Below are 13814 nucleotides of genomic sequence, written 5' to 3'. Positions count from 1 at the left end.
AGGCTTTGGAGCAGCGGCCGAAACGAGGGGGAAAAAACAAGATGGCGGAGGGCGGAGATCGTGCAGAATGGGGGCCGGACCAGCAGGAGTTTCTCAGGCGCTGCGTGGAGTAGCTTAAAAAGGAGGTGCTGGCGCCAATGCTGATGCCGATCGAGGGGCTGAAGGAGACCCAGAAGGCCCAGGAGGTAGAGCTCTGAGAGGTGAGGGACAAAACCAATGAGAACGAGGACGAGATCTTGGGCCTGGCGGTGAAGATGGAGGCGCACGAGGCGCTGCACAAGAGGTGGGCCGAGAGATTCGAGGTCCTGGAGAACAGGTCGAGGAGGAAGAATCTCCGGATTCTGGGTCTCCCTGAAGGGGTGGAGGGGGCCGATGCTGGGGCGTATGTGAGCACGATGCTCCATTCGCTGATGGGTGCGAAGGCCTCTCCGAGACCCCTGAAGCAAGAAAGGGCTCACCGGGTCCTGGCGAGGAGACCCAAGGCCGGCGAGCCGCCAAGGGCGATAGTGGCGCGGTTCCATTGTTTTGCGGACAGAGAGAGTGTCCTGAGATGGACCAAGAAAGAGCGGAGCAGTAGATGGGAGAATGCGGTGATCCGAGTCTACCAGGACTGGAGCGCGGAGGTGGCAAAGAGGAGAGCTGGCTTCAACCAGGCCAAGGCGGTGCTGCATAAAAAGAGGGTGAGATTCGTAATGCTGCAGCCAGCGCGACTGTGGGTCACATCAGGATTGACACCACTATTTTGAAACGCCAGAAGAGGCTTGGACCTTTATCCAAACGGAAAAATTGGACTCGAACTGAGGGTCTGTGGTTGTTGGGGAGATGTTGACTGTATACAGGGTTGTAAATATGGGTAAAGAATGTTTCACGGGTGGGACGATGGATGGGGATGGGGGAAGAGTTTTGATGGAGAGACTGTGAGGAATGTGGGCTCCGGTGCGAGAGGGAGGTGAGACCCGGGGATGGGGGAATTGGGATAAGGACGCAACAGGAGCTGCGCCACAGGGGGCGGGGCTGGCTCAGGAAAGCGCGGGCTTTTTCCCGCGTTAGGGAGGGGCGGGGGGGGGGGATGGAGGAGCGCAAGGAGGAGGAGGGATTTCCACACGGGTGGGGGGGGGGGGTCAACGGGAAGGCAGGGGAAGCCGGGGTCAGCAGGAGTCAGCTGACTTACGGAAATATTATGGGGGGAGCAAATAAGCTAGATTTGGATCTAGCGGGAGAGGGGGGTGGGTAGGGTTGCTGCTGCATTGGCCGAGGGGGAACTGAAAATGGAAGAGGTGGCCGGGGCGGGGGTTTCCCGTCTGGGGGACCTGAGGGTGCGGGAGGCGCGGACATGGGACTGGCCTAAAGTAGGAGATGGCTAGTCGGCGGGGGGGAGGGGGGGGGGGGGGGTGGTTACCCCCCAATCCGGCTGATCACGTGGAATGTGAGGGGCCTAAATGGGCCGGTTAAGAGGGCCCGAGTGTTCGCGCACTTAAAGGGACTGAAGGCAGACGTGGTCATGCTTCAGGAGACACATCTGAAGGTGGCAGATCAGGTCAGGTTAAGAAAGGGATGGGTAGGGCAGGTGTTCCATTCGGGGCTGGATGCAAAGAATAGAGGGGTGGCAATACTGGTGGGGAAGCGGATGTCGTTTGAGGCCAAGAACATAGTAGCGGACAATGTAGGTTGATACGTGATGGTGAGCGGTAGGTTGCAGGGGCGGGGGTGGCATTGGTAAATGTATACGTCCCGAACTGGGACGATGCTGGATTCATGAAGCGTATGTTGGGGCGTATTCTGGACCTGGAGGTAGGAAGCTTGATAATGGGTGGGGATTTCAACACGGTGTTGGACCCAGCACTGGATCGCTCCAGATCCAGGACCGGAAAGAGGCTGGCTGCGGCCAAGGTGTTGAAGGGGTTTATGGACCAGATGGGGGGGGAGTAGATCCGTGGAGATTTGCCAGGCCTTTGGCCAGAGAATTTTCTTTTTTCTCCCATGTACACAAGGCCTACTCCCGGATAGATTTTTTTGTTCTGGGCAAGGCATTGATCCCGAAAGTGGACGGAGCGGAGTATTCGGCCATAGCCATTTCGGACCACGCCCCGCACTGGGTGGAACTAGGGTTGGGGAAGGAGAGGGACCAACACCCGCTGTGGCGGCTGGATGTTGGACTGTTGGCAGACGAGGAAGTGTGTGGGAGAGTGCGGGGATGTATTGAACGGTATTCGGAGGCCAACGACAACGGGGAGGTGCAGGTGGGAGTAGTATGGGAGGCGCTGAAGGCGGTGGTCAGGGGAGAGTTAATCTCCGTCAGGGCTCAGAGGGAGAAGAGAGAGGGCAGGGAAAGGGAGAGGTTAGTGGGGGAGATTTTAAGAGTGGACAGGAGATATGCAGAGGCCCCTGATGAGGGACTACTCAGGGAGAGGCGAAGTCTCCAGACAGAGTTCAACCTGTTGACCACAGGGAAGGCGGAGGCACAGTGGAGGAAAGCACGGGGCGACGTACGAGTATGGGGCGAAGGCGAGCCGGATGCTGGCACATCAGCTCCGTAAGAGGATGGCAGCGAGGGAGATAGGTGGAGTCAAGGATGGAAGGGGAACTACGGTGCGGAGTGCGGTGAAAGTAAATGAGGCATTCAAGGCCTTCTATGAGGAGCTGTACAGATCCCAGCCACCAGTGGGAAAAGAGGGGATGCGACGATTCTTGGACCAACTGAGGTTCCTGAGAATGGAGGAGCAGGAGGTGGCTGGTTTGGGGGCGCCAATTGGGTTGGAGGAGCTGATTAGAGAACTGGGGAGCATGCAGGCAGGGAAGGCCCCGGGACCGGACGGGTTCCCGGTGGAATTCTATAGGAAGTATGTAGACATGTTAGCCCCGTGGCTGGTGAGGACTTTCAATGAGGCAAGGGAGGGGGGGGACCCTGCCCCCGACAATGTCGGAGGCGATGATCTCTTTGATCCTGAAGCGAGATAAGGACCCACTGCAACGTACAGGCCGATCTCACTCCTCAACGTAGATGCTAAATTGCTCGCAAAAGTGCTGGCTACGAGGATTGAGGACTGTGTCCTGGGGGTGATTCACGAGGACCAGACGGGATTCGTAAAGGATAGGCAGCTGAACACCAATGTGCGGAGTCTCCTAAATGTGATTAGGATGCCATCGGTGGAGGGAGAGGCGGAGATAGTGGCAACTATGGACACTGAGAAGGCCTTTGACCGAGTTGTGTGGGAGTATCTCTGGGAAGTGTTGCGGAGGTTTGGGTTCGGGGGAGGGTTTATTAGCTGGGTTAAGCTCCTATATAGAGCCCCGGTGGTGAGTGTGGTTACGAATCACGGAGGTCGGAGTACTTCTGTATAGAGGGACGAGGCAGGGGTTCCCCCGTCCCCCCTGTTGTTTGCATTAGCAATTGAACCTTTGGCCATGGCATTAAGGGAGTCCAGGAAATGGAGGGGGGTGGTCCGAGGGGGCGAGGAGCATCGAGTGTCGCTATTCGCAGACGATCTGTTGCTGTATGTGGCGGATCCAGTGGAGGGGATGGCGGAGGTCATGCAGATTCTAAGGGAGTTTGGGGACTTTTCGGGCTATAAGCTTAATGTAGGGAAAAGTGCATCCAGGGGACCAGAGAAGAGGGATAGACGACCTACTGTTGAGGAGGGCGGAAAGGAGCTTTCGATACCTAGGGATCCAGGTAGCTAAGAGCTGGGGGGCCCTGCACAAACTTAATTTGACGCGGCTGGTGGAGCAGATGGAGGAGGACTTCAAGCGATGGGACATGTTGGCACTCTCGCTAGCGGGCAGAGTACAGTCGATTAAAATGGTGGTCCTCCCGAAGTTTCTTTTTGTATTTCAGTGCCCTCCAATTGTGATCACCAAGGCCTTTTTTAAGAGGGTAGGCAGGAGTATTATGGGTTTTGTGTGGGCAAGCAAGACCCCGAGGGTAAGGAGGGGGTTCCTGGAGCGTAGTAGAGATAGAGGAGGGCTGGCGTTGCTGAATCTGGGTGGCTAATACAGGGCAGCCAACGTGGCGATGATCCGTAAGTGGGTGATGGAGAGAGAGGGGGCGGTATAGAAGAGGCTGGAGATGGCGTCCTGTAAAGGAACGAGCCTGGGGGCGCTGGTGACGGCACCACTGCCGCTCTCGCCGACAAGGTACACCACGGGTCCGGTGGTGGCGGCAACGCTAAAGATCTGGGAGCAGTGGAGACGACACAGGGGTACGATGGGAGCCTCGGTGTGGTCCCCGATCAGAGATAACCATCGGTTTGTCCCAGGAAGGATGGACGGGGGGTTTCAAAGCTGGCATCGGGCATTAGAAGAATGGGGGACCTGTTCATTGATGGGACGTTTGTGAGCCGAGGGGCGCTGGAGGAGAAGTTTGGGTTACCCCCGGGAAAAGCGTTCAAGTACATGCAAGTGAGGGCTTTTGTGAGGCGGCATGTGAGGGAATTTCCGCTGCTCCCGGCACAAGGGATTCAAGACAGGGTGATTTCGGGCGTATGGGTCGGAGAGGGCAAGGTGTTGGCGATATACCAGGAGATGAAAGAAGAGGGGAAGGCTTTGGTAGAGGAGCTGAAGGGTAACTGGGAGGAGGAGCTGGGGGTGGAGATTGAAGAGGGTCTGTGGGCTGATGCCCTGAGTAGGGTTAATTCCTCTTCCTCGTGTGCCAGGCTTAGCCTGATACAGTTTAAGGTTATTCACAGAGCGCATATGACGGGGGCGAGGCTGAGTAGGTTCTTTGGGGTGGAGGATAGATGTGGGAGGTGCTCAAGAAGCCTGGCGATCCATGCCCATATGTTCTGGTCGTGCCCGGCACTGGGGGGGGTTCTGGAGGGGAGTTGCAGGAACAGTATCTAAGGTGGTGAAAGTCCCGGTCAAGCCAAGCTGGGGGCTAGCACTATTTGGAGTGGTGGACGAGCCGGGAGTGCAGGAGGCGAAAGAGGCCGGCATTCTGGCCTTTGCGTCGCTAGTAGCCCAGCGAAGGATCTTGTTAATGTGGAAAGATGCGAAGCCCCCCAGTGTGGAAGCCTGGATAAACGACATGGCAGGGTTTATCAAGTTGGAGAGGATAAAGTTTGCCTTGAGAGGGTCTGTGCAGGGGTTCTCCAGGCGGTGGCAACCGTTCCTAGACTACCTCGCGGAACATTAGATGGAGTTCGGTCAGCAGCAGCAACCCAGTGGGGGGAGGGGGGGGGGGGGGGGGGAAGAAGGGTGGACGGGGAAGGGGGGTTTTCTTGGGGGCACTTGAGCAAGAAAATACATAAATGTTCAGGAAAGTTGATATGTGCGGGAGGAATCCAATGTACAAAGTTCTGTATTATGTTGATTTGATATGTTTATGTCTTGCTATTCGACTTTTCTTTTCTTTTTGTTACGGGGGGGGGGGGGGGGGTTTGTATAGTTGAAAATTTTGTTGAAAAATTCTTAATAAAGATATTAAAAAAATGTTTTTTTAAAGGCTCAAGATCCGGAGAGAAAACTGCTCTGTGCAACTGGAGAGTTACACGCCAGTTTTCAGTCTGAGCCTGACACTTTGAAAAAATATGGTAAGATTACAACAAATTGGCTAAATGTGACATTATTTTAGTATTTGAGCGACTGAAATATATTCTAATAATACAGCACAAACGGTAAGGGGGGGGGTAAGAGCCCGCCGAATTTGAGGGTGAGCCTCTGGAGGTTGCACTGGAAGTCCAGGCCCAACAGGAGTGCAGCGCAGAGATTAGGAAGGACATAGAGGCGGAAGTTACTAAATTCTACGCCCTGGACAGTGAGGGTGACTGTACGAAGCCTCGGATCGGGACGGAGTGGCATCCGGAGGCTAGGGAGATCCTTTGATTGGCAGAGTGGACCGCGAGGGAGCAGCGCCTTACCGTATCTGGGTGAATGAAGCTTTCGGTGCTCCCAGAGTCCAGCAGGCACGAGGTCGCGTGGCCGTTGATTTTAACCGTCGTCGACACGGTGGCCAGGTTGTGTGGGCGAGATTGGTCCAGCGTCATCGAAGCGAGCTGCGGGTAGCCATTGGATGCTTCAGGTGGCGAGCGTGGGCGGTTCCGGTGTTGGGATGTCCGGAGACCCTGTGGGGGGCAAGATGGCGGCGCCCATGGTGCGCACATTGCGGGGTCGGGACAAGATGGCGGCGCCCATAGGGCGCACGTGGCCGAAGGGGGACAAGATGGCGGCGCCCATTGGTCACACATGGACCCGGGAGGAGAAGATGGCGGCTCCCATTGTGCGTCTGGCGTGGGGGAGGGGGCGATAGCGGGCGCGATCGCAGCGACTGCGCGGGCCTGGCACACCGCCGCGAAGTGGCCCTTTTTATTGCAGGCTTTACAAACTGCAGTGCGGGCCGGGCAGTGTTGGCAAGGGTGCTTCTGCTGACCGCAGAAGTAGCAGCGGGGACCCCCGGGGTGTGTGGATCGGCGTGTGGCGCGGGCGTATTGGGAAGGCAGGGCCCCGGCTGAGGAGCACGTCGGCGGGGTCCAGGAGGGGTAGGAAGGAGTAGAAGATGGGCAGCGCAGTGGGAGGGGTACGATTGTACATTACAGGATGCGACCGTCATGGAGAGCGCCATGGTTTTCGTCTCCGCCAGTTCGAGCGTGGCCCCTTCCAGCAATCGTTCTCGGATGCGGTCTGACGAAAGGCACGAAGGCATCACGCATGAGGAGATTTGCGTGTTCGGCGGCCGTAACGGTCAGTCACAGTCCCGGACGAGTGGAATTAGGGCGCACCAGAAGTATTCGATGGACTCACCAGGTAGTTGCGAGCGGGTGGCGAGTACATGCCTGGCGAAGAGCGTGTTCGCCTTCTGCGCGTAGTGTTCCGAAAGGAGTTCCATTGCTTTTGTGTAATTCGTGGCATCTTGGATCAACGGGAACACGCTGGAGCTCAGTCTGGAGTGCAGGACGTTTATCTTCTGAGCCTCTGTCGGCTCTGGGTCCGCAGCCTTGATGTAGGCCTCAAAACATGCTAGCCAGTGAGTAAAGTCTTTTCTGGCGTCAGGCGAGTGCGGATCCAGCTGCAGGTGATCGGGCTTAATTCTGATATCCATTCTGTGGAAAATCTGACTGTAATAAATTGATGCACGATCAATTGCACAAAGACTAAAGTTGGGTACAACTGTGGCTTTATTACAGTCAGATGCGAGGCCTCCTGCTGCAGCTGGCGAAATGGCAGGGCACTGGAGGTCATGCATATTTATACAGTTCTCCCTGGGCGGAGCCAGCCAGCAGGAATTACTGGCGAACCTGTAGTGCAGGTCCTACCTTACATCCCCTATTACAGTGGTTCACCACACACACAAATGAGTAATATGGTATATATGAATTTCAGTGCTAGTGTGATGCCAGATACGTAGGCCGTATGTGCCAATGATTGGTGGATCGCATCAAACATAATTTCCTTCAGCTGTTGGCAATAGACAGAGTGCTGATTGTACTTAGCCAGACTGTGCTTGTCAAAAGTCAGACGTCATGGTCAAGATTCTCTGGCTGCCTCAGCTGCGCATTTTTTAGCAGTGCGGGGGAGAGATACATTGTTCGCAGCTCCCATTGAAGCCACACCACACCATTGGAAACCCATGAGTGGGTGTGCTCTGCCGGTTGGACCAGGGAATACCACTGCCAGCAAATGGCCGGAGAACTCGAGCCCTTGTCTAACATTAGATGTGATTCAATGATTGACCCGTACTTGCTGAACAATTCGGAGTGTGCTAAGAATTACATTGACAACCAATTTAAGATAAACAGTCAGAGTCACAATGTGGCTCACTTATTTTTGCTAGAAGCTACATGTCGTCATATGGAGAAACCTGTCCTCTGCCAACATTGTGCCATTTCTGAGTTAAACAAAAGCATGCAGGATTATACATCCCTGGTGCATTCTCCATGCCTCGACTAATCAGAGTTGACTTGCCAACCAAGTAGCAACCTTTTCTCATGCAATATAAAATGAAATTTGGCATTCTTGAGCCTGTCCTGATTATTGCAAGATGAAAAGTTCTGGCAGCATGTATCTTTTTATCAGTAATACTCTAGTTCTGTACTACCAAGTGACAGTGCTTGCTTTATATATTTCTTGTACAGTAAAATCAAATTTGTTTTAAATCATGGAACCTTGTGCTGTAATTTCTTTCAGGTGATCACTAGTTGTTCAACTGTCTCTTTAAACATTAACAGTCATACCGATTGTAACAATTGTGCCTTTAAAGTAGTGAAATGTTCTAGAGGACTTCTCAGGAGGGTTATCAAACAAAATTTAAGATGTTAGGACAACTTGAGCGGAGACGATGGTTTAACAAGCTTCATAAGGACGTTAAGTGACAGGTAGAGAGGCGAATAGTTTTAAGGAGGGGAAGGCATGCTTTCCGATGATGGAGTGATTCAACCCGGTGATACACAAGAGGGCAGAATTAGAATAGCAAAAATATCTTGGAGAGATGTGTGGCTGATGAAACTCAAGAGTTAGGGAGATTTGAGGCCATGGAACTATTTGCAAACTAGACAGCAAAATTGAATATCTAAGCATGAGCGGACTGGGAGCTAATGTCGGCTGGCAGGGATTAGGTTCTGGTGCATGAGCATACCAGATCCGAGTTTTGAAGAGCTCAAGTTAATAAAAGGTGGAAGGTGGGAGACCAGCCAGGAGTGCATTTGAAAATGCAAGACTAAAGACAGCAAAGACATAGGTGAGGGGGTCAGCAGTAGGTGAACTGAAGCAAGGGTGGAGACCGGGTGTGCTGTTGCAGAGGTGAAAGTAGGTGGTTTAAGTGATGGAGTGGTAATGGCATCAGAAGCTCATTTGAGAGTCAAAAAGTTGCCAAGGTTTGCAAACCGTCTAGTTCAGTGTCAGAAAGTGACCATGGAGAGAGTTAAAATTGTTGGTTGCAGAACAGACAAAAGACAATGGCTTCAATCTTTAAAATATTTAATTGGAGCTAATTTCTTGACCGGGTTACTCAGCAACGCGAACTAACCCTTGACAGTGACCGGTCCAGCCGCCGCTGATATCCAGTAAGTCTTACTTCAATGCTCGCTACGAGATAGGCGCTCCTAGCTACCAATCTTTACCAACTTCGAATCCCGCAGGCTCAGAACCCGAATGAAAGGCCATTTATTTCCCTGACCTGGTGGGCCAGTTCTAAGTAAAGTATTGGCCTGTTAGCTGTACAAGTAGCTTAGACGTAGAAATTATGCATGAGTAGTGATTACTGTGTATAATAAATGTGCTTTGATCTAAATCTTACTAATCGGTGTATTGGATTATTGATCATTACTCGGACTTGAACCACGTGGCGGTATCAGAAAGATACCTGGCGACTCAAGAGCAAAAGGTGATAACACAGAGCAATTAAACTAAGGCAAAGTTAGCAACACTCTGAAGAAAGGAAAATAGCAATACTACTCGGAAGAGCAGGACATGAAGCTATAGAGATCTATAACTCCTTTAATTTCTTGGAAGGTGAAGACAAAACTAAATTTAAAGTGATTATCGCAAAATTTGAAGAACACTATAAAAGTCAGTCTGGTGAAATGCTGGAAAGATTTTTCTTTTGTCATAGATGCCAGAGAAATGGTGAGCCCTTCACTGATTTTATTACAGACCTCCAGGTACTAGCGCAAGGCTGTAATTATGCTGATTTCAGAGATGCTGTGATATTGGATCAACTAATTTATGGACTATCTGAAAAACATTTGAGGGAAGAACTTTCACAAAAAAAGTATTTAACATTAGATATCGCTATACAAAAATGCCTTGCTTATGAACACAAACAAAATCAATACTTTGAGTCTTTAGAAAGACAGAATTATTATCTAGAAAACAAAATCCGTAAAAACGGCACGAATACTCACCACGAGGCAGAGGCAGTATCTCACTCGATGCAACAGCGCTTTTTGATTGGCAGCCATCTTGAGCGAGAGCATTCCAGCCAGGACGCACATGCGCACTACCCTAAAAGACGCAAACCGGCGAATGACAGAAACAACAGCAATGAAACAGCGACCTGTACAACATGGTACAATTCTGCACATGAAGGACAATGCCACAGCACACTGCAAAACACTGACAAGATGACAAACATGCCATGGCATGACAAAGATTCTCACAAAATCACATCTGCTCCAGAACAAGCAAGCACACCAGCATTCAAGGCAGATAACACACGAGATCAATACCGCAAGCACCGGAAAAAGTCCAGGTCAGAAAACAAAGATGACATACAGAATCAATACCGCAAGCACAGGAAAAAGTCTAGGCCAGACAACGGCGTAACACAGAATCGCTACCACAAGCATAGAGAAAAAAAAAAGAAAGTCTAAATCAGACAACAAAGTGATTCGACCATGCGAACATCTCATTGATGACTTGATGGTCACTTAAACACAAGAACACAGACGACGTTCACAAAGAAATAACGACATCAACATCACCACTTCAACAACAGAAGAAGAAAACAACTCAACCGAACAAATTCATAAAGTTTGGACTCTCAAATTTTTTAAATTAAGATTGGATTCATAAATATTAATTGGCTTTGTATAATCATCAATATCATCACAACTTGTACAAAAAAAACCTAACAGACTAAATGTATTAACATTTGATGGATTAACTCATTGATTTTATGTAATGCATTTGCAAACTGCATCCATTATGTTTGTTCAATTTTCTTTACAACATACAGAAAATCTGTAACATGAAAAAAGGGGGATGTAGTGACCTCTATATGTGCATGTACACACGGGGTTAATGTGTAATCAGTAGCACCACATGATCACTAGAGGGCTGGACCAACAGGGGTATAAAAAGCAACCACATTGGGTCTCTCGATCTCTTGGGTGCACTGTGACAGGGCAATATCAGACTAGTTCAGATGGCTAGTGAAGTTACGTATAGTTACTGTAGTTAGATCTTGTTAACCTTATCACAAGTATCAACGTTAGAGTAAAGAACTCATGCAATTATTGTTATAGTTACTCAATAAACCTTTTGTTACTACTGGACAAGTTTGAGTGTTATTCATCGAGATTCAGAAGACCTCATCATTAACCAAGGATTGAGTAGCACATGTTACCTACCACACAAGTAACAAAACAATCACAATCATATAAAATATCATTTATGATCTGATGAGGGCACTTCAGCAATATGGCATAGATAAAACATAATGAATTAGAAGGGCTCAAAGATTTTTTTTCTTCTTTTAATGGATCAATTGCATAGAGTAAGGAACCTTAGTTAAGATCTGGTGTTCCAGTGTATGCCGTCGTATTTTGATGACTATAATGGACAACAAATTATTAATATGTAACTGTCTTTGCTATAACTGTAAAAGTAAATTCTGAACTTGATGCAGTAATTAAATCTGTACCATTGAATTCTCCCAATGGTATTTGATGCAACCCCAGTCTATGCAGTACAAGTGAAGAATGCTGCAGAGAGGGGCTGGTTTAGCACAGTGGGCTAAATAGCTGGCTTGTAATGCAGAAAAATGCCAGCAGCGCGGGTTCAATTCCCGTACCTGCCTCCCCGAACAGGCGCTGGAATGTGCCGACTAGGGGCTTTTCACTATAACATCAATGAAGCCTACTTGTGACAATAAGCAATTATTATATTATATTATTATAAATGGTGACTCTAATGTTACGCGCTAGGTTTATCTTAACATGAAACAGCATAGAATTGATGAAAGAAACCATTTAAAATTTAGAATATGTTTTTCTGTTTGCTATTATTCGACAAAAAATCTACTTCCATTGAGTTTTCCACTTGAAACTAATGATGACCTTTTCTGCTAAATGAATAGGTAGAAGATAATATACCCTATTCCACAGAGCATACTTTGTCTGCACTTACAATCATAGTGTTACCGTTAGGATTGACAAGATAGACAGTAAAGTATTTATCTCACTCGCAAAGTTAATGTAACACAGATATCTATTTTTATCAGGCATTTCTGCAGCGAATGATCCAGCATGCTGCTTCTAGAGTTGACAAGAATGTGACTGAAGAGACCGTTAAGGTAAGAAATGTACAACATGGAATAGGAGGGGGGGATTCAGCTCTCGAGCTAATTCCATCATGAATGCACCACATAAATCCTATGTATCTAGAAGGTTCCAAGTTGCTTTCCTATTATCAATGCCGAGTGAACAGGTGAGGTAGTAGTGTAGACTCTAAACATGTCTTCTGTAGCCCTTTTGGGTAGGGAGCTGAGTTTTCTGGTTCTATTTTTTCACTGTTCCCTGAAAATAAATAGATGTGTTGCGGGTGTAGACAAACTCAGCCAAGTTATGGTGTCCTCTGTGGTCAAAGGTGGGGCAAGTGTGGTACTGGAAAGCATTTGGGACATGTGGAATCATATCTTAGCATTTGCTACTGTTTTCAGTGATGAAAGGGAAGAAACGTGTTGGTGGGATGACGGAATCGGCGGGGTAATGTGGATAGGCGAAATTAGGTTTTTTGGAAATCTGACTTCAAGGGAAGCGATATAAATTTGATAACACAATTTTAACATTTTCAACAGCTCAGATTTTGTGCATGATATGATTTTTGATATTTATTTTCAGACGTTGTTTTCTAACATTGAGGACATTCTTGTAGTCCATAAAGAATTCCTGAGTATGATTGAAGAGCGTCTGCTTCCTGAACCGAGTGCCCACCATGAATTGGGAAGATGTTTTCTTCAGTTTGTACGTATCACTGCCTGGACTGACTGACTACAATATTTTTATATGTTATTGATTAACTGGTTAGATCTAGTTTTCAATTGAAGATAAATTAATTGTAAGAAGCAATAATATTAACACAAAAATGTCTCTATTTCATTCTGTATATATGATTGTATCTAAAACATATTTTGAATAATAAATATCATTATTACTCATATTCTTTGCCAAAAATCCAGTAATAAATTATGAAGCACATGATAAATGTAAAGATCTCAAAACTGTTGTTGATTGCACGGTGTAACTATAAAAATTCCATACGTAGCATTTTCGTGCATCCTTAAAAGATAACATTCACTCTTTATTTGGGCATCTGCTTTTTAAGACTCAGCCACACTGTAGTTGCAACCTTTCACCCTGAGACAGAGATATGGAAGTATTAAAAGCTGCATATCCTCATAGCTATATCTCCACCATTACTAATATCCTCTGAAGGAAACATGTTTTCCCCCTTGCTAAGACACAAGATGTCCACTTGTTTGAGGAAAATAATATAAAAATAATTTTTGATTCAATTTCGTAGATATTGATGTGTTAGGTAAAATCTATGGGAAATATTTGCAGCTTTGTATGGAAGAAAACATTACCGTTTTACATCTGGAAAATTAATTGTAACTTTTCTGAGCTAACACAAACAATGTACAGAACTGTTCTCTTTATCAGGTTGCATTTATCAGCAATGATACTAGCAGAAAATAAATTATATTCCAAAATCCATATTTTTTCTTTGTAGATTCCTATAGAGCACCTTATAGACTTTAAAAATAATGTGACCCATAAGTGTTATCACTGAGCTGAGTGATTTGTTGCATGTTACATTCATGACAAAGTATTGCGAAATTCCCCTCTAACCAAATATGATTTGATGACTAAATATTGCTTAAAGCAAGCATGAGGGAGTGACAATGTATGTTTTAAATTGACTAATAACTGATTGATAAAGAAAACATTTGCAGTAACAAATTATTTGCGCTATCTCTCTTTTTCCTTCCATATTTCTCTCCATTGCAAAGGCATCTCTCGAGGAAACAGGGCCCAAATGTGTGCTGTGTCAAAATTGTCCAGGATATACAAATGATGCACTATAATTGAGATGAAAGTGGC

At 47.9% G+C, this 13814-nt stretch overlaps 1 protein-coding gene across 2 annotated transcripts in view; it reads left to right on the top strand.

Moving 5' to 3' along the window:
• prex2 (phosphatidylinositol-3,4,5-trisphosphate-dependent Rac exchange factor 2) overlaps positions 1-13814 on the top strand; it is an 825781-nt gene that overhangs the window by 113468 nt on the left and 698499 nt on the right. For both annotated transcript variants that reach the window (XM_072467618.1, XM_072467617.1), the window contains exons 2-3: positions 11933-12004; positions 12552-12674. In XM_072467618.1, coding sequence (XP_072323719.1) covers positions 11933-12004; positions 12552-12674 — 195 coding nt within the window. The remainder of the gene's footprint in view (positions 1-11932; positions 12005-12551; positions 12675-13814) is intronic.

The sequence above is a fragment of the Scyliorhinus torazame genome, chromosome 11, assembly GCF_047496885.1.
Source record: "Scyliorhinus torazame isolate Kashiwa2021f chromosome 11, sScyTor2.1, whole genome shotgun sequence".
Taxonomy (NCBI): domain Eukaryota; kingdom Metazoa; phylum Chordata; class Chondrichthyes; order Carcharhiniformes; family Scyliorhinidae; genus Scyliorhinus; species Scyliorhinus torazame.
Note: the sequence above shows the minus strand (reverse complement) of the source record. Positions and strands in the feature narration are given on the sequence as shown.